General features: G+C 45.8%; 1 protein-coding gene across 1 annotated transcript in view; it reads left to right on the top strand.

The window, feature by feature from the left end:
- The window catches only part of CACNA1H (calcium voltage-gated channel subunit alpha1 H), a 206,842-nt gene that overhangs the window by 161,768 nt on the left and 24,500 nt on the right, over window positions 1-20,574 (top strand). Inside the window, exons 24-27 of the mRNA XM_054042758.1 lie at window positions 4,786-4,937; window positions 8,744-8,853; window positions 9,957-10,090; window positions 11,708-11,778. Of these exons, the coding sequence (XP_053898733.1) occupies window positions 4,786-4,937; window positions 8,744-8,853; window positions 9,957-10,090; window positions 11,708-11,778 (467 nt within the window). The remainder of the gene's footprint in view (window positions 1-4,785; window positions 4,938-8,743; window positions 8,854-9,956; window positions 10,091-11,707; window positions 11,779-20,574) is intronic.

The raw sequence follows: 20,574 nt of genomic DNA, 5'->3' as shown, positions 1-20,574 counted from the left end.
AGATATAGCCACTGTATAAATAAAAGTGCTGTAATTTTATAATCCTGCGGCTCCTAACCTTTTGATGAGGCTTTCCGAAGACATAAAGTGGAACTCTCCTCCCCAGATTAAAAGCTTTGATTAAAAACAACTGGATCAGTTTGATCCCGTCTGTGTTCAGGACACTGGGCCAATTTCAACCCTGTTGTAATGGCTGAAAAGCCAGTGCACTGGAAGCTGGGAGGCATTTGGTCCATCAAATACAATCTGATGCCAGGTTAAAACTGAGTGGTGCTCCGCCCCTTCCAAGGCTAAACACAAGTACTTACGACATCGCATGCAGAAAGGAGAGAGCAAGCTGGACTGAAAACCAAACCAGTTGGCGACAGCACTGGGATGGTCCTCGGTCTAATGATGAAAAGTTGGAGTTCGGTTTTTAATACTGCGGCTAGTTTAGCGAACCATGGAAAGATCAACCACTGCTGTGGACAGCCTGGTTCTCAGTGCCAGAGAGTACACGATCGCAGCTGACCTTTAATTGATGTCCATTCCCTTAGGGATCCTGGATGGACAAATTAACATCTAGACGTTTGTGGCATGTAGAAGGAAGAGGTTGGTTTGTTGAACAGATGCCAAAGCTGTTCCCTAATAAGACCTGCACTTCAACGTGCTGATCGCAGACAATTCTCCCCGAGGGTGATGAGGCGTTGGGGACGCTAAGCAGCATTCACGATCATGTCCATTCTTTCTAATCCATGTGGTGTGTGAGCTCCGTAGTCTATAGCCTATTTGAGCTGTAACTAAAACTTGTGCACTGTGTATTTGTATGTTTCACGTCTGCCTAGGAACTTAAAAACATTTTGCTTATTTTTCCAGGCACCTTTCTTAATACAGGTATAAAACCAGCCTATGGGAAGCATGCACGTAAACCCACTTGGCTTTCTAATGTTTCTTGCAGAGGAGACTCATGGAGCAGCTTTTTAGGTAGCACTTGTAATGCCAACCTGAATGCCTTTTAAATAGGAGATGGTGCTTCATTAATTCTCACGTCAGCAAAATCTCAAGCAGAGCAGTCTAAATATTCCCCAGGGAAGGTGAGATTCTAACTCATGCGATTATTAGTCGATGTTAGGAAGCTGGGGGAGAGAAATGAGAACGGTTCACCTCTTGTATACCTTTCATGGTCTCTCTCTTCCCTCCCGCGTTTCCACCAAGTCAAACCTTCAGCAATAATTGATCGAGGTAATAAGACTGCTTTTGACATTTGGTCACAGTCAGCTGGCTGCAATATCATCAGAGAAACCATTTCTATGGAAAAACCAAGGGAGGCTTGCATTCTGCCTGATGGGGTAATTAATGAAGAGCTTGACGTTTTCCCACCCCAGCAATCCAGTGTTCTCCTCATCTAGGCTCTTCTGTAGATTCCTCCGTCTCCAAACTTTAGCAGCCCGTACAGTAAGTGTGTGCAGCGAATCTTCAGATGAAACGCACGGTAGCCGGGAGACTATGACGGCATATTCTCCTTGGGTATTGGTAATACACACAAATGCATGTCTTTGATTGGACCGAAACCAAGCATGCAAATGACAAGCTGTCACTCTTTGTGCAGATGACTTAAAACTACTATAGCTAAAGGAAATTGGCATAGACAGTGATTCGGCAAAGCTTTGAGCCCACGTGATTGGTGACTTTTCAGGAACTCTTGATGTGTTCCTACTGCACCGTTACATCAAAATACTGTCCTCATCATTGGTCAAAAAGAAATAGAAATGCAACAAAAAACATGGGACTCTCTCTTGTTGGTTTCACACCGGTGTCAGTGGGGTTACTCCTGATTTACGGCAGCAAACCCGAGAGCAGAATCTGGCCTGTTGTCCCCTCTGCACACCCCTGCATGCCACATTTAGCAGTGCATGAGTAGCATCTCCTCAAATGGCCATTGCCTGGGTTACTGCACTCAGCATGATGTTGCTGCATGTGTTTCCAAATGTCATCAAACTTTACCCTTGGATTGTCTTTGTATGTGTCTCAAAGTTAAAGTTCTTTTCCAACCATTAATTGGCTTAAAGAAGCTAGGGAACTCCAGTAGATTAGGAGTTTTCAAGAGCTTTTGCTGTCTCTCTGCCCACCTCACATTAAATATCTCCCAGACTTCCAAGCAACCAGCTAATCCTTCGTGTCACCTTCCCACAATGCAGAACAGCACTGCACATCTGCTGAGCATATCAGACCTATTGTACATACTGTACATGGCACCTTCATGCTGTACAACATTTATACACATTGTACATCGTAGAGAGGATCCCATATACTATACCTATAGCTTATCATGTATATAGGGAAAGGTCTTTTTCAATAGTGGGACAAGAAGCACTTCTGTGCTGTAGCAATTTCCAGGTAGAGTATTTAACTCTGGACTCACGCTTTATATTAAGGTGCATTATATAAATAGTTGATAAAGGGTTAATAAATAATAATCAGCTCTTTTAATAAATTGCTAATCAGTTGTTATAGATTGTTATAGTCCAAAAGGTCAATAGATGATCATCTGTAGTACCTTTTACTGATGTACTTATAACCATCTATGGCACATACTATTCATCTCTGTCACATGCTCGTAAGAGCTATTAATCATTTATTAACAATAAATGTACCTTTAATATAAAGTTTGACCAATTTGGATAAACCTTAGCCCTTCCTGCAAGCTGATTTTGCACATTCCCCAAGAAGGCAGTTCCAAATTTCCACATGTGATAAACCTGAACACGCAATGTGCTTCCATGCACAAACTTAAATAAATAGTTTTTTAATTTCAATTAATGCTTTTTATAGATATACTATAGGATTAGCCAAACTCAGCTATTCACAGCAAAGACCATCGCTCCAGTTCAACAAAATTTATGGGATTTATACCCGTAATCAAAAACAAAACACACAGAAAAACAATTGTGTTTGCTTTTGTGTTGTTTTTCCACCTCCACGGGCATTAAAATTAAGTCTAGGTGACCTTGATAAAAAAAAATGTTCAATATGTCCCCATTCCACATTTAACCACCAAGAAAAAATAGTAGCTAAAGGATATGGGTGGATCCAGTTCCTTTGAACCAAATTATTTCCGTTTTTGTGTTCTGATTCTGGCATCATCCATATTACCAACAAAAAATATTACAAGTGCCACTCCAGCTGGAAGATATTAGCAAGGATGGGAAGATGAGCTCCTGGAGCCTTCTGAGCATAGTTGTTCCATATTTCCCTTCTTTTAAAATAAACTCTCTCCTGCTTTCAACTCTTGAGACATTTAAAACTAGATTGGGCAAAGCATTAACAAAAACACTGTCAGAAACAATCCCGCTCTGGCTTGGATATATGGCCTAATAGGTCCCTAGATTTGGCCCTGATTTAGTTATTTGTATTTTTATGCTTATTAACTTTGAAACAGAATCAATCGGAAAGACCACAGTCAAAATGGATTACTACCCACACAGTAAGATTACTACACAATCACGGGGTTGTATCCAGAAACTAGTTACAGTGGCTGTGCTCAGGCTTGTTATGTGCAATAAGTTTCTCAGTTAAAAAAGTTCTTGACCGAAGGCACAGATATTAAGTTCACGTGGCCACAGTCCAGCTATTTTCCTGGTTACTCCCCTGCCCTGGTTCTTAAATTTCAAAAGAACCTTGCGCTGCATAATGTTAGAATTAATGTTTTAATCACGTTTCACTTATAGCATGTTTCCTTTGGGTGACCTTCACTCCTGGGCAGTGGGACTTGAGTGTCGTCCTGCACAGGGTGAATTTCACCCCACTGGAGGCATACAGCAGAAGATGTCACACCTCCAAGCACCTGTCTAGATACAAAAGAGAGAAGGAACTAACACTAGCACAGAGCCGACAGTCTGCACTATTTGATGTGCTATGTCGCAGTCTTTGAATCATGGCTGCTTTCTGTTTGCAAATCTGAGTTACTTACAACAAAGTCATTGTAAGGACATTGTACAGAACATTCCACCCTACCTCCTGGGGATAGTTACCCTTAACCTGGTCCCCTATGCTAATAACCATCCACCAATATGTGTTCCTCAGCTGCCTCATCCATCCTTGCATTCCCTCATAGACCATGCCTAGCTGGTAAATCCCCTTTCTCGTCGAAGATGAGTCCTGGTTCCCATTCTCATTCCCATTGACCTGCAAGTTGTCTGACTCTAGCTGAGTGAGAAGTAGAGGTGCTCAGCCTGGTCCAGATAAAACAAAAACTGCCCTGGCTCTTTGCCCCAAACTGGAATTGAACCTGTTGTGGGTGTGAGGACTTTTTCTTCCTTAATTTCTGTTTCCAATCCTGCCTCTTGCACTCCCTGCTTCCAACCAGAGGGGGAAGTGCCTGGGATAATATGAATGAGGAGGCTGGTCTCTGGTCTGACTAGAAGTGGTAAGTACAATGAAATCTTGCAAGAGAGAACCTGGCCTTCCCAGTTATCCAGGACAGTTCTGTGGGCCCAAGAAGCCTGGATTGTTTTGCTAAGGTATCTGATCCTTTTGGGTGCTTAGCTGAACTGAGTCTCCGAAGACCCATTGTCACTAGTTGGGAGGCCTTTGTTCATTCTGTGTGAAGCTCGGTGTGTTGTGTCTGCTCAAAACTCTTTGGAAGCCTCTGATCCCGGTCGGTTCTTAGGAGCAGCCCGCCCAGTGCCCAATTGTGTGTAAAGACAACAGTCAGGAAAGGATGTTGCGTGATACCTGTCAACGTGCCTGACCCTGGTAGGAGGGAAACATGGTCATTGCCTTGTGTTTGCTTGTCTCTTTCTGCAGAAGCCCAGCGCAGACCCTACTATGCTGACTATTCCCCGACGCGGAGGTATATCCACACCCTCTGTACCAGCCACTATCTGGACCTGTTCATTACTTTCATCATTGGGGTCAATGTCATCACCATGTCAATGGAGCACTATAACCAGCCCAAGGTAAGAGCCACGTGCCCTCCATGGAGTGCAATCGGACGGTGTGTCAGAGCAATTAAGGACCATATCCTGTTCCCTGAATATCATGGGAGTATGACCATTGATGTCAATGGTATCTGAATATGGCCCTAAGCGAAAACTGACACGAGAGCGTTCCCTGTTCTTTGAGATGCTTCTGAGGACATCAAGTATTTGGTACAATGAATTCATCAGCTGTAGCCCCATTTCCAGCTTTGATTAGGGCCAGCTGTACCGTACTGCCAGAAAAGAGTCACCTCTTGAAGCAAAAGGCTTGATTCTCCTCTCGTGTAAACGGGTGTAAATCAGGAGTAATGCCTTTGAAGTCAGTGGAGTTACACTTGCGTAGGGGTGAGATCAGAATCAGGCCCACACAGTATTAAATGGACTTTTGCCTCAAGAGTGATGAAAGAAAAATTGCCAAATAATTAGTCTCCTGATTTTAGCAATGTCCTATTGACATTTGCCATGTAGTTTTCCATTACCGGGTGGAGTAAAATATGCCAATGTTTTAGAATATTCCATTAACTGATGTTAATATGCAATGAACGAGCTCAGGGTGGCTTTCTTTCCTCACTGAATTTGGAAAAAGAACAGGAGTACTTGTGGCACCTTAGAGACTAACAAATTTATTTGAGCATAAGCTTTCGTGGGCTACAGCCCACTTCTTCAGATGCATGTAGTGGAAAATACAGTGGGAAGATATATATACACAGAGAACATGAAACAATGGGTGTTACTATACACACTATAAGGAGAGTGAATTTGGAGTAAATCAGCCTTGTTTACATGTAGTGCTTTTGCCTCAGACACCATAAAATCCCTTTCTCGTGATGAAGCCTTAGGCATATGTGGCAGGCCACCTCCTGTGTCTCATTGGCTTTCTCCCTCGGGCGGTAGGAGGACTGGAATAAACCCACCTGTCTCCAGAGGTTTTTCTCTTCACTCGGGTTGTTTTTTCCTTTATTTACCTGGTGGGCCTCAGAGTAGGCCCAAGAAGTTCTCTTAAGCAAAGCAAAAGATGAGACGCGATAAATCGATCCCCGGTAGATCAATTACTACCCGCCGATCTGGCGGGTAGTGTAGACGTGGCCTTAGTTTCTTTCCCTATAGAGAGGGGAGACAGCCTGTCTCTCATCTCTCCCCTCCCCTCTCTCACCAGAAGAGAGTTTTTTAAAAGTCACTGGCAGCCCGTAACTGGCCTCCCGTGTCTCTAGTTAACCTGAATTAACCCTTTTTCATCTCCTAGGGCAGTGTTCCACAAACATTTTTGTCTATGCCCCTCCCTTACCAAGTTGGTCGTTCCCCCAAAACCCCCACCCCAGGAGACACAGTCGGGAGCCAGGACCGGGGCCGACCCTGCAGCTGTGGCCTTGGCTGGGAGTGGGGCCACAGTCGGAACCAGGGACTGCGGCAAGGAGCAGGCCCATGGTCGGGGTTGGGAGTAGGGTTGCCAACCCTCCAGAATTGTCCTGGAGTCTCCAGGAGTTTAAGATTCATCTGTAATTAAAGATTATGTCCTGTGATGAAACCTCCAGGAATACATCCAACCAAAATTGGCAACCCTAGCTGGGAGCCAGGGGCCATGGCCGGGAGTAGGCCCATTGTCAGGGCCAGGAGCTGGGGGCTGTGGCCGGGAGCGGGGCCAGACCTGCAGCTGGGGATGGGGGTGGGGTCGGAGTGGAGCTGGAGGCAGAGCGGAGCTAGGTATTGCTCCCTCTCCCCTCCATCCTGCTGTGGGAGCTGGTCTGGGTCCCGCCACACCTCCCCGAATGTTCCTCCATGGCCTCCTAGGGGGGCATGTCACACAGTCTGGGGACCAGTGTCCTGGGAACAGGGCCTTCACCAGTCTAGGGCTGATGTATTTGCCCTTCACCACACTCCTAGGACTTGTCAGGACTGACTTTGTCACACATAAATCTTTTGGCTTGTCCATCTGTATTACAGGATCATTACATAGTATTATCCCTCACAGCTCTCCTGAGTCTGTGTTTGCTTTTTAATAATGTAAGGTTTGACATGTCACCTGAAAATGATTCTCTGGGAAGCTACGCCAAGATACACCAAGCCAGAGGGTAGTGTGTGTGTGTGTGTGTGTGTGTGTGTGTGTGTGTGTGTGATGCCACCTGTACTTTTCTGCTCCTGTAATTCCTTTACACTGCAGCCTCTGTTTTATTTCTCCTGAATCCGATCTCACTTACACGTGTGTTACATGAGTGTAGATCAGTGGAGTTCTTCTGGGTGTACACCAGTGTACATGATACAAGAACTGGACCCAGAGCGAGAGAGATCTTAAGTTAAATAATAAATGGCCACATTATAAAAAACCAAGGTGTCTATTTTATTTTAGGCAATATAATTAGAATCAATAGAGCAAGGCAGGCGTTCAGAAATGCCAGCCCTATTACATCTGTACAACTTTCAGATCACATTTCCAAAAATCAACAGAAGTCTATCCCACGCATCGGGGGACAGCAGTTGCACAGATGTCAGTAGAATTTTGCCCTGAAATTAAGCCATCTCTGAAGTTCTGTGTTCCCCGTCACCAAAGCAAATGAGCTTTTCTTTTCTCTAATATTTCCGTTGCCTTTTTGTTACCTATTGTGTCTGGTTTTGTTGATCATTTTTCTGATTTGTAAGAAACCTATGGCCACATTTGACCAGAAAACAACCCCAGTCAGAAAAAAAAGCTCTTTTACTCCAGGGCACTCTATTTTAAGATTTGAGCAGTGTTTTTTTGCTATTGTTGGCCTCCAACTCCAATGAAATCCATTATAAACAGTCATCATCTTAGAGTATAAACACTCTGGATTCCTGACTTCCGAGAGCGGCTTTATAGAGGGAGCGAACATTACACCAAATATGGAGATACTTTGCCCATCACTGGAGATGTAACATTTCGAGAAGGCAAGATTTCATCTGTCTCCATTATTATTTATTTTGCTGAATGTATTAAACTAAGCTGAATTCCTAGGAATAGCCACACCGGAATAAAGCAGTGATCCATCTAGTCCAGTATTCTGTCTCTTATCATAGCCAGCTCTAGATATCTCAGAAGACGGTGTAAGATATTCATAATGCACCTTATAACAAAATTATAGTAAGTGGGAAAGGGGTTGAATTTCCTCTTGTTCCTCATGTGTTCAGCAGTTTATGCCCTGAAGTCTGAGGATTGATAGATAGCCATTGTAATTTTTGGACTAGCTAGTATCACTGCTGATGATGATCTTATTCAGCTCAACGTCTAGTTGTTTTTCAAGTTTTGCTATGGTATTTTGATGCAATAATATTTCATAGCAATGATTCCCCAGGCTCATTCTACTTTGGGTTAAAAATAGAGGGCAGATCAACCCAAACAATGCAGATCTGGATCTTGAAAACTCCTAAAGACTGGGGGGTCTGGAGGCCTGGTTTTGGTTAGGGTCCATCTTTAGTTAAAATTTAACTATTTTTAAGCAGCATAGAAACTTGTCTTCTCAATTTCCATGTCAGAGTGATTCTTTTAGGGCCTGATTCTGATCTCACACTGGGGCAAATCAATAGTAACTCTTATGAAGTTATTGGCGTTATACTGATGTGAGTTGCAAATCAGGCCTTTAAAGTCTTTTTTTTATTCATTCATATGCAGAGCACCTGATTCTAAGTTTCCAAGCATCGACTGCTTTATCCCTCCATTTGTGCTGGCCCTTTCTTTTATCTATACCTCTACCATCCTCCTACCTGCCAAGTGCTTTGTGGTGGGACAAAGGTAATGCAGCCTGTATAGAACTAACGAGTGCCTTTCCTTTCAGTCCCTGGATGAAGCTCTGAAGTACTGCAACTACGTGTTCACCATCGTTTTTGTGTTTGAAGCTGTTCTGAAGTTGGTGGCATTTGGTTTTCGAAGATTCTTTAAAGACAGGTGAGATTATTTTCAACTCCTTTGTTTGGCCCAGGGTCTAAACCAGAAGCCAGGCAATTGAAGCATTGTGGTAAAAATAACATAGTTGGATACAAGAATCTCTATGCTGACTAGCTACCGGAGATGTCTCGCAGGAGTCAAGACGTTAACAAAAATGATGATTGACACCACTGGTCACGCTTTGTAAAGGGAATAAGAAATGAATACAAAGGGTTTAAGTTTGTTCTTAGCCCCTTTCACTGACTCCACCAAAGAATGTATCACTGCTTAGTTATGCTTGGCCTTGAGGTGACAGTCAAGCCACTACCCTTAATACATGCATGGAAAAGACTATTCTTAATAACCCAACGGCACCATTTCCTGCAGAACTGATGTCCTATCCAATCTAGACTAGTCCATGGGCAGCCTGCAGGATGCTAGCTAAGTAAACCCACCAGCAATGGGCAAAGGAAGACGCCCTCAGCACTGTTGTTCTCTGACCGCAGCTACCCAGAAGCATAACTTCACATTTTGCTGCTCACTCGACCGGATACAAACGTATGTGACAGTGGGCTGCGATTTGGAGACCTGCTGAAGAGCCAGATATGTCAAAGAGCCTTATTTCATGCTCCACTTCACACAGATAGGTCAGATGCTGTTCCGTTTAGTCCTGGGAACACTTTGTGTCCCTCGTTTATCCAGACGGCTGATACATGGTTCTAGGCTGCCATGAGCAAGCCTACTTATCAGGAAAACTCCTTAGGAAAGTAGCTTGATCTCTTTTAGCTCAAACAAGTATGAGTTTTTCAGTTGCACGTTGCTCTATTTCCGAGGAAGGTAGGGATACCAGGAACAGTGTCGCATAGTATGGTTCCAACTTTCCTCTCTAAACTTTGGGCCTGAGCTGGAGTAAATCAGTTGAAATAAATGGTGTTTTGCCAATTAACACCAGCTGAGGTTCTGTTCCATCAATCCTGGATCTGAGAGGGGATGGGGTTCTGGCCTTGCCCACAGTCCTTTCTATAGAATACAATGCCACTGTTACTGGGCATCATCCTAACAACTCTGTCCATGACGCTCCTTTGAAGTGTGTGTTTTTGTCTTTCCCACCTGTACCCTGCTAGGTGGAACCAGCTGGACCTGGCCATAGTTCTCCTCTCAATCATGGGCATCACGCTGGAGGAAATTGAAATGAATGCCGCGCTGCCTATCAATCCCACGATCATACGCATCATGCGGGTGCTACGCATAGCAAGAGGTAAGACTTGCCTTTCCAGCCTGGAGCCTCTTCAGCGACAATGCCTGATCTCCGGGGTGATTCCATAGAAGCCAGTAGGGTTGCGTCAGGGATGAATTCGGCCCATTGTTTCATTTCTAGGTCATTTGAGTTTGATTCAGACCTAGGGATGGTTCCGGGCTGCAGGGTTTTGATTCAAAACTGTAGCCTGATCATGGATAAATATTCCCAGTTATCATTTGAGGGATGACAGGTTCTTGTCCCAAGATCTGGCCCAGTATTATTAAAATTATTATATAGTTGGTACCCCCGATATGCACAGGTGCAACATGCACACTATAGAAACTTTTTTATATTTACAAATAAATAATTTATTAATACATTTAGCAAATAATTTATTAATACATTTACACACACTCTAACTCAGTAAGGTAGATGGAGATAATACAGAAAGTACATCGGAACATCCATACTCACACCATTCTTTGCAGAACAACTGAAATGTTAGCCATTATCTTCCTCATCCCCGTCACCCTCCTCATCTTCACCAGTGACCATCATTCTGGCCCCTCCCAAGGGCTCCATCTCTCTCTCCTACTGCCCCAGGTTGGGGTGCCACTTTTATAATATGTTATGCTGATGTTACCATGTCTAATGCATATTCAATAGGGGTTTCTCCCCTCTTCCTTATTTGTATTTCCTCCCCTTACCAATGTTAAGGTGTCCTTCTTCTATAGGTTAGTCTATTTATGATTTCACCCCATTATCATATACGTCAATTCATTGCCATGGCACTCTTGCGGTCGGATGTTTCGTCCAAAACCTGCCAGAAGCCGGTATTAGTTCATGTTCTGTGGTTGACTGATATCTTTATGGACAAAATTCCCCCCTACGCTCTACTTCCAATTCCCCCAAACTCACAAGTTACCTAAGTTTGTCTATGCCAAAGTTCATAGGCCTCAAGCCTCATGCTAACTGCTGAAGCCAATGACTTACAGGATACAAGCCTGTAGGTTCCTTGCATTGCTGCTGAATATAATAAAGCGGACTATAATGCAAAGCAGTGAATATAATAGAGGTAAGCTGGTCCACTGGACTACAAAACACAACATGCCCAGATTTCATGGCCCATCTCTAATTCAAACCCAGGGTCCCAGACCTCTTGTGGGAAAAGATCTGCAGTGGGAGCACACAAGAGGAAGAACTGGTAGATTTCCCCCATCCTAGTCTCCTCCTTAGAAGAGGGGGATCATACCAAAAGTGAGGCACCTTTCCTAGACTTCAGCTGCAAGGGGGCAAGGAGGAGAATTGACTTTGAAGGTTACTGTCTGCTCCCATTCGCTTAGGAAAGGACACGAGGGATTAGGCCCAGAAGTTCCCCCATTCTGTTGTACATACCATGGAGGGGAATATACTTAGATCCCTGTCCCTGCATGCCGTATTTATAAACGTAGGGCCTGATCCTCCTCCTCAATGGGTGTAAATGTGGAGTCACTCCACTGACATTAATGAAGTGGCTAGAGAGAGGAGAACTCACCCCACAGCGTCTGTTCCACTCTTCTTCCTTGAATAGGTTTCTGGTGTTTACATAAAAAATGTTTCCCAGCCCTGGTGCTTCAGTTTTGTTTCTCATTGTAGTGTTGAAACTGCTCAAAATGGCCACAGGGATGCGAGCTCTCTTGGACACAGTGGTGCAGGCGCTACCCCAGGTAAGTCCGGGGACTTGATCCACCACGCCAAACAGGTACAGAAGAGTTTGATTTCTCTTGTGGATTCAGTTTTTGTGCTGCATGTTGTAGGAGATGCTGGTCCTGGTGATAGTCTTCATATTCTACATTGATACAAATGGTTCTGCTGAGAACCGCAGGCAAACGTTCTGCCCTCAGAGACTGCAGGGTAGATCTTGCTCCCCAATGTTCTAGCCCCTTGCGTGCATGCAATCCCCAGGAGTTCTGGGCTTGGCGACAAAAGCAGAGTGTTGGCGTTAGAGGTCAACCGTGCAGATCTAAGAGCAAAATCTACCCCTCAATCTTTGTAAGCAAAGTTCTTATAAAATACAGAATTGGGGAGTCAAGGGTGGACCAGTGCTTCTCAACTGATGCATCACACCGGTTCGAGTGTAGGGCGCTGAACGTTTCATTACAATTACAAAAGAAAAGAAAATTTCCAGAATAACTGCAGGGCAACCAAAATCTTCCATGTTTGTGAGATCAGATGTTGTGGTTATCGTAGTACCTCTGCCCCTTTCATGTCTGCAAAAGGTCACCCAGACCCACCACTCTCTCCCCTACTCCCCACACCCCCATATCCTGGAAGGTCAAATTCTGCCAACTCTCAAAATGCACACCCCAATAATTACATAGGCTTAGCATCATTATCACTGATCATAGAATCATAGAATATCAGGGTTGGAAGGGACCTCAGGAGGTCATCTAGTCCAACCCCCTGCTCAAAGCAGGACCAATCTCCAACTAAATCATTCCAGCCAGGGCTTTGTCAAGCCGGGCCTTAAAAACCTCTAAGGATGGAGATTCCACCACCTCCCTAGGGAACCCATTCCAGTGCTTCACCACCCTCCTAGTGAAAAAGTTTTTCCTAATATCCAACCTAAACCTCCCCCACTGCAACTTGAGACCATTACTCCTTGTTCTGTCATCTGGTACCACTGAGAACAGTCTAGATCCATCCTCTTTGGAACCCCCCTTCAGGTAGTTGAAAGCAGCTATCAAATCCCCCCTTCTCGATGCATGGTTTGCTCTTACTTCTGTCATAAATGGGAGAGGTCACAAACGTTTTTGACTTGGAATAAAGGGAGACAACCTGAAAAGACTGAGAGAGATTGGGGTCGACCGAGGAACCTGCTGATGAAAGCATTGGAGTTAAAGGACTCTAAATGTGCACTAGATTGACTGTCAATATATGATGATTTCCTTAAAATCCTGAGTTTCTTTATGGGAGAATCTCCGCTTTCATTTTTAAAAGAGCAAGCGTCTAGCTCTCATGGTTGTTGGGGGAAGCATGAAAGCATGATCCCTAAAAGGTCAAAATCCAGAAGGCAAATAAAAAGAACCCAACATTTTGTGTTAGGGGTTTTTTTTAGTTTTTTTTTCCCCCAAAAAAATCTCATCTCATGATTTTTTTTTTTTTTTTGTTTGGTCACCTGGCTCCTGATTTTTGAATGCCTGCGGTTGACAATCCTGCCAGTGCTGTAGAGGAAAGTGTGATTTTCCCCTGCCCTGTGCCTTGTGCTCTCATATACACCTGAGCAAAGTGGGTTTAAAATGCTCCCAGATCAGAATGACAGTGTCTTGCACTCACTTTATTACAGGCAGTAAGTGCTGGTACAAGCCTGTGGAGAACTGGGCCTCAGTAACTCATACAACTTTGTTAGGGCTTCTCTACACAGGGAAATTTACCAGTGGAACTATACCAGTGTAATGATGCTGTATATCTACTGTATCTACTCTGGTATAACATCCTATGTGCCTGCTGCTTTTAGAATAAGTGTGTCTACATGGGAGTTGTACCGGCTAGCTACAGAGGTTTAATTGTGCTGGGATAGTAATAGAGGTATAATTGTACCGGCATCCGGTACATTTCTCCATATAGACAAACCCCCAGTCTCTCCAACCTGAACTGAAAAACAGAAGTTTCTTTTTCTTGGAAAGCTCTGTTTATCCTTCACCGCTGCCTTAAAAGATGTTCTTAATCTAAGCCAATTGCTCTTTGGTATTCAGACTTTGCTTTCAACAATGGGCTTTGGCTGAGAAGAAAGCCTGGAATTTACAAACCCGACCCCTGCGTTGGCATTTCAAAAAAGCAATTTATTTGTGTATATTCTTTTTCTTTTGAAAGCCCATGTGATTACAGAACTTTTTTTAAAAAAAACAAAAGGGGCACTTGAGGCCAGGTTTTTTGCTTGTGACACGCAAACCAAATTTTGTGTTAATGTGAAATCCCTGGGAACCTTGCTGATAAAACCACCACCTGTCATTAAAGTAAAAGTTGGGGAAAGGAGGAAGGGGACTTGGAAAATCTTTCTCCCCATCTTCAACCCTAATAACGTTGCACTGCTTAAAGCTGCACCCAGGATCTGAAGCGCAAGGAGACATTTCTGACCCTAATGTATCCGTCTGCGTAACTCTTTTGCGCCTGCTTGTTAAACGTCTAGAGAGGGGAATTCCATTTGTATGGGTGCTGCTGCAGCTTTTGAAGACGTCTGTCTTGGAGTTGGTTGAATTAGCCCTTTCCAGCACTCTCATGCAGTACTAATAACAATGAATTACCAAATGTTGGCATTACAATCGATTTCGTTTCCTTTTTCGAGGGTGATTTTTGTCCGTTTCCTATTCGTTTGTATTACTTATCGGGAGAGCTGAGCTTGTTCTCCCCCTGCAGAACAAAGCACCCCTGAACTTTGGGGATGCTGGCCTTTGAATCCACGTTTCGTAGCTGGCCACTGAGATGGGGAGTCCTCAGAATCCAAAATGCACGGACTCAGCCTGTGCCAAAATCCACAATCCCAGTTCATTAATATTAATGAACGTCAGAATAAGTGAGGGGGGAAGAGAAATCCTGCTGCCGCCATAAAATACCTTTCTCCTCCCCTAGAACTTCCAGACTGAGCATCTAATGAAAACACTCCGCCTTAAAGCCAGGAAGAGTTCCCATCATGCACTGCTCTTAAAGTGGTAGTCTAGGAGAAGTGAGGCAAAGAAGCAGTGGTCAGGGGAAAGACCTTGAAAAGGTAGCGGTCCCTCACCCCTGCGCCCAATCACAGCCCTAATATTCATAATGGGTCAAACCCCCAGCAAACATTTTGGAGGTTCAATTCCAGATCCAACTCTGTGGCTTGGACCTGTCCTTGTCTGTCTGTTTTGTGGTGGTTTTACCTAAGGCATCATCTCTTTTTCAGTGATGAACCTGTGTTTTCCAATTTCACAGCTCAGTTGACCAATCAATAAAGATATCTAGTGACGTGTCCAGGGTCACCACAAAGACAATATCGATCTTTGCCCCGCTGCGCTATGAGCGTCCTAGGAGAAGAGGAATTTTTAAAAATGCAGAATGAGCAAATCATACAGTGGAGGAGAGTTAAAAAAGCCCAGTGAAATAGCCTCATTGGCAGGGGAAGAATCCCTACTGTGGACTTGCAGCTTTTACATATATAGAGCCAAATTCTGCTCCCAGGTATGCTAATGCAGATCCCAAAGCGACAGTGTTACTCCAGCTTAACGTGAGGTAAACTGACATCATTCACGAGACATTACTAACCATAGCTCAAGTTTTCCATCATGATCATTTAGTGTGACCTCCTGCATAAGCCAGGGCAAAGAACTTCACGACGCAGTATCTGTAACTTCTGTCGGTGATATAACATCTCTTGTAGAAAGATATCTTAGTCTTGATTTATAGATTGAAAGTGATGGAGAATCCACCACATCCTTAGGTAACTTTTTCCCATGGAGAGTTAAATAACCTCATTGTTAAAAATGTGCACCTTATTTCTCTGAATGTGTCCTGCTTCTGTTTCCGTTGGATCTCATTATGCCTTTTTCTGCTAAATTAACGAGCTGTCTTCTGTCAGAAATCTCTTCCTTATGTAGGTATTTGTTGACTGTGGTCAAGCCACCTCTTAACCTGCTTTTGAATCAGCTAAATAGATTGAGTTTCTTATCTCGCACTGTGTGAGGCGGGTTCTCCAGAGCTTGAGTTCTTCTTGTAGCTTTTTTTCTGAACCCTTCCCAGTTTTTCCACATCCTTTTTCGAGTGTGGATGTCACCCCTGTACACCCCTCCCAGTAATGATGTCACTAATACCGTATCCAGAGGTAATACCACTGCCCTACTCCTGCTTTGAAATTCCCCTGAGTATATATGCAAAGATTGCTTTTGCCCCCTTAGCTAAAGCATCACACTGGGAACTCACATTCACCTCAATTCCTTTTCAGAATCACTGCTTTCCAGGCTACAATAACCCATCTTATAAGTGTGACCTACATTCTTTGTTCCTAGATGTATGACCTGGCATTTTGGCTGTGTTAAAACCCATGTTGTTTGAGTGAGCCCAGCTTACCCAGGTCAGTCTGTATAACTGTTCTCTTATAAATCACCGGTCAGAAAGCGTTTGCAATCAGTTGCCAGCATTGCTCCTGATGGAGGAGGCAAAACGAAATTCAGCCCTAGCAGTGCTGTCGGTAGCACAATGTGGGGCCTTTGCTGTCAAAAACACAAACAGAAACAGCTGACAAATACATAGGGCGCAACGGATGCCATTTTTACATACTCACTTTTCGGGCCATAACCACAATTTACTAAATACCATTAATGTCTACTGTGGAAGTGAGACATTTGCAGAAACATGAGGCACAATAGCGCAGCTAAAAGAGATCATTTGTTGCAAGTTGAACTGTTTGATTTTCCTTTGTATCCCCCACGGTGGGTTAGATTCTGCTCAGTCACACAACTCTAATTCCGTTGGAGCGACTCTAGATTTTCACTTCTGTGGCTGAGAGCAAAATCTGGTCCAATCTGTCTAGAAGATCTGGGTTCTTTTTTTTACTTCATCTGTGGAATGCACATTAATTAAACCCAGGATTGGACAACATACCCCCTTCTTTTCTTCAAAGCTTGGAACTCCGTACAACAGAGATTCTGTGCCAAGAAAAATGTGAAGAACTCCCTGTTCCATGCTTCTTTCTGCTGAAGGACACAGGCTACAGTTTGCTGCTGTCTGGGAGTTTAACTCTTCTAGGGGCAGCAGCTCCCATGGTGATTTCGGGTGCAGCTTTTAAAGGCATTACTACTGTTGTCTAAAGGGGATTATATGATCTAAACAATAGTCGAGTGTTACCATACCCTGGAAATATACGGCGATCGTAAAGGCCCAGAGAAGGGGAACAAAAATGGCTTGAGGGTGGGACCTGCAGCTGACAACAGCTGGGAGAGGTTAAATACTCAGTGCTGATGTGGAGCCCCATTGAAGTCAATGGAGTTGTTTCTAAGTCAGGTCCATGCTTGGCCCTTAAATTTGTTTAGTCAATAAAAAAGGGGGGGGGGAGTCTTGACTGAATTATTCCAAATGATACAGGCTGCAGTGAAAAATGACCAGTCCCTCTTTTTTAATCCTGTCCCATAATAGGGGAACAAAGGGGCTCTTTTGCAGCTCAGACCATTATTGGCCACCCATTCTGAAAAGAACTGTTGGCTTATTGGCACTAGACGAGATCAGTGGTTAGCTCCCAGCCGGAAGGAAAGAAAAGTGAGAAGAAAAAGAAAGGAGGAAAAGTCGGGGGTGGGGGGACAGGGAAGGGAAACAAAAATGTAAGCGAGTCTAGAACTGGGCCAAGAGACGTTGGCGGAGCAATGCTTGGGCAGGCTTTGGTGGAGCAATGCAATGCAGTTGACTGCCCTGAAGTAATCGTGTAGATACGCAGAGCACTGCAGCCTCCCAGGCTGTCGATCTGGCACCTTCGCCTAGGACTTTGCGTAAATTAGCCGGCATTTCCCTAATTCCGGAGTTATTGCTTTGCATGGCGGGAGCTGGCAGGAAAAGATCAGGACCCATTGTCCTGGGAAAGGATTGTCAGAGGCTTAGCTTTGTGAGACATTGCTCGTCACAGGCATCCCGGGGTGCCCCTGGGCGTTGTCTGCAAGGACAGCTGAAATACCAAGGGGTGGGCTGGCAGGGTGGAAATAATTGAGTCAGAGCAGCGAGAGGTCCTGGAGGTGCTGAAGCAGGTTTCAGGAGCAGGAGAGAGGAGGCCCTTGAACGCCTCTCACGGAACCGACCGGCAGAGGGTGGAGAGGAGGAGGTCAGTCACAACGCTCTGTAGGGCTTGGTTTTGACTCTACGTCCTGTCAGCTGTGGGCCGGGAGATAGCATCCTGCTCTAATAACAATCATATTCGCACTTCTGGAGCACTTTCCATCTGAGTCTCTCAAAGTGCTTCGCCCAGGAGGGTACGTACCAGTCACCCTGTTAGATACAGAGGGGGAACTGACACACAACGGGCCTAATCCACAGCCCATTGAAGACATCATGAGACCACCCTTTGACGTCACTGGGCCTTGGATCAGGCCCAGAGAGAGGTTATAAGACCCACTTGCTCCAGGTTCACACAGCAAGTCAGTGGCCTTGGAGGGAGCAGAATACGGGCATGAGTCTCAGCCTCGACATCCTTTCACCAACAGGGTGGGCCCAGCTCAGAGGAGACAACACTGCCACCTCAGCATAGCCTCTGCACTGCCTGGGAGGCACTGGGCCTCCCCATGGCACCCAGTGCAGGGCTGCACCTTCAGGGCACAGCTGACCCTTTAATGAAAATAGCCTCCGAAAACTCCTGTGAGGTAGCGCGCAGCTGTATCCTCGTTCTGTGGGTGGGGAAACTGAGGCACGCAGCGGTTTAAGGTCATCAAAGGTCTGTGGCACCGCTGGGAACCCAGAACCCTGATCCCCAGCCCACTGGTGCTTAGCTACCACAGCAACTAGATTTGATTAAATCGAATAGCTGGAACCAAAAGACGCCCCTCACTGCAGTACTAAGGACGGTGATGTCCTGAGAATCCAAAGCAGAGCGAGGCCCCAAGCCATCCATCCCAGTGTATGCTAAGCCCATGCCTTTGGGGGACGTACTCAGTTCTATGGAGTCCTCCTGGATGTTCTCAGGAAAGCTGCTGGATTTCCCCCTCGCTGCTCACCCTTAGCATGTTAGTTCAAGGCTCCCAGTGGTTGGAGATACAAATGGGAGGCAAATAGGGTGTCAAGTGACCTGCCAGAGCCATCCGTGCTTGGATCTCCCTTGACTGTGTGGAACAGCAGCATCCCGCTCCCTGTCCCCCAGCCCCACGCTGGGGAAGGGACCAGCCAGGGGGATGTGTGCGCTCTGTGGACTGTCCCCCATAGCCCCATGGGGAATCCACTGAAAAGGCCAGGCAAGTTTAGGCTGAATTACCCTGTCTGGGAGCCTCTCTGTGCCCAGCAAAGTCCCTCTCCGAGATGTTCCCCAGCTAGGGAGGTGGGACCAGGCTGCTGGGGAGAGAGAATCCGGGGGGAGAACAAATGGCCCTCTCCTGCCCCTGATCTGCGGGCTCTGTGGCTGCATCCCCCGTTTGTTTCAGAGGGGGCAGCTCCACAAGACAGCCTCCTGGGGCTTCGGGCTCCTCCCCACCCTGACTGCTCCCTGGCAGCGCGTGACCTCTGCCCGTTGACATTGGAGCCGCAGCGAATGACTAATGACGCACTGGCTGCCAGCGGGGGCAGACGGGTGGGTTATTTGTTGCTTTTTTACACTGGGTTCAGACAGGCCCAGCACAGGTCAGGGGGAGGCCGGCGGATAAACAGAGCCTGTGCTGAACTGCCAGGGCAGAACCGCCTTCAGTAACCCTGCCTCAGGTCGCTGGCTGCCAGGCCAATGATTGCTGGCTGTTGTTAGAAGATTAGCTGGATCACGAGTGTCTGTTGCTCCTGGAGAGCCCAGTGAAGGCATCCCAGGCCCTGCCTGCTGTAGAAGAGTTTCTGGACGCGATCTCACCTGCCTTGTTCATCACAACAACATATTTAGCCCTTCTCTAGTGCCTGTCCTCTCTGGCTCTCCCGAGTGCTGGGCTGACCTCAATTACCTCCCAACAAAGGGACTGCAGATGGGTATGTTTAGTTACAGAGGTGAAATGACTCACCCAAGGCCATGTACACAGTGCCCCTCCTATGCTGTTCTGCAGTTTTCTTTGGCCAACTTCCCCCCTCCCTCTCTCCCCCACCTCCTCAGCTGGAATGGGCCTCTGATTTCTTCTTCAGACTTCAGCATCTGCAGGGGCAATGGATCCCCGAAGCCCTCTCTTTCCAATAGCTTGAGGCACGCTCCTGTTTAACACAGCGCCGTGACGTAACCCACAGACAAGCTCAGGAGTAAGGGGAGAGCTGCTGAGTTCATTGCTCACCATGCGCAGCCATCAGCCAGACACATCTCTGCACGTCGGGAAGGCTGCGCGGCCACATCAGGCAGTTTTTACTGGCAAAGTCTCGGCTGGAGTCGAGCCATTTCTTGGCTCTCCTCTTTTGCGAGCCGGGTGTCATCGGGGTAGTGAAGCCAGGGCTCGCTGTTAGAGATAATATCCACACATGTCATCTTCAAAGCTCATAAACTGGTGACCACAAAACATGACTTGGCTAATTGCGCTGGAATTACACTGGGAGATTTTCCGAGCTGCAGTTCTGGTGTTTGTGAGGAACACTGTTATTCATCTTTCCATTGACACATCACTGAAGCTACAGGCCGATATGTATATGGAGGGGTAGGATACCAAGATGGGAACTACCAGTAGGCTATCTTGGGGCAGGTCTTCACTACATGGGGGGGTCGATTTAAGATACGCAAATTCAGCTACGCGAATAGCGTAGCTGAATTCGACCTATTGGAGCCGACTTACCCCGCTGTGAGGACGGCGGCAAAATCGACCTCCGCGGCTCCCCGTCGACGGCGCTTACTCCCACCTCCGCTGGTGGAG

Source organism: Malaclemys terrapin, chromosome 10 (assembly GCF_027887155.1).
Source record: "Malaclemys terrapin pileata isolate rMalTer1 chromosome 10, rMalTer1.hap1, whole genome shotgun sequence".
Classification (NCBI taxonomy): Eukaryota; Metazoa; Chordata; order Testudines; family Emydidae; genus Malaclemys; species Malaclemys terrapin.
Note: the sequence above shows the minus strand (reverse complement) of the source record. Positions and strands in the feature narration are given on the sequence as shown.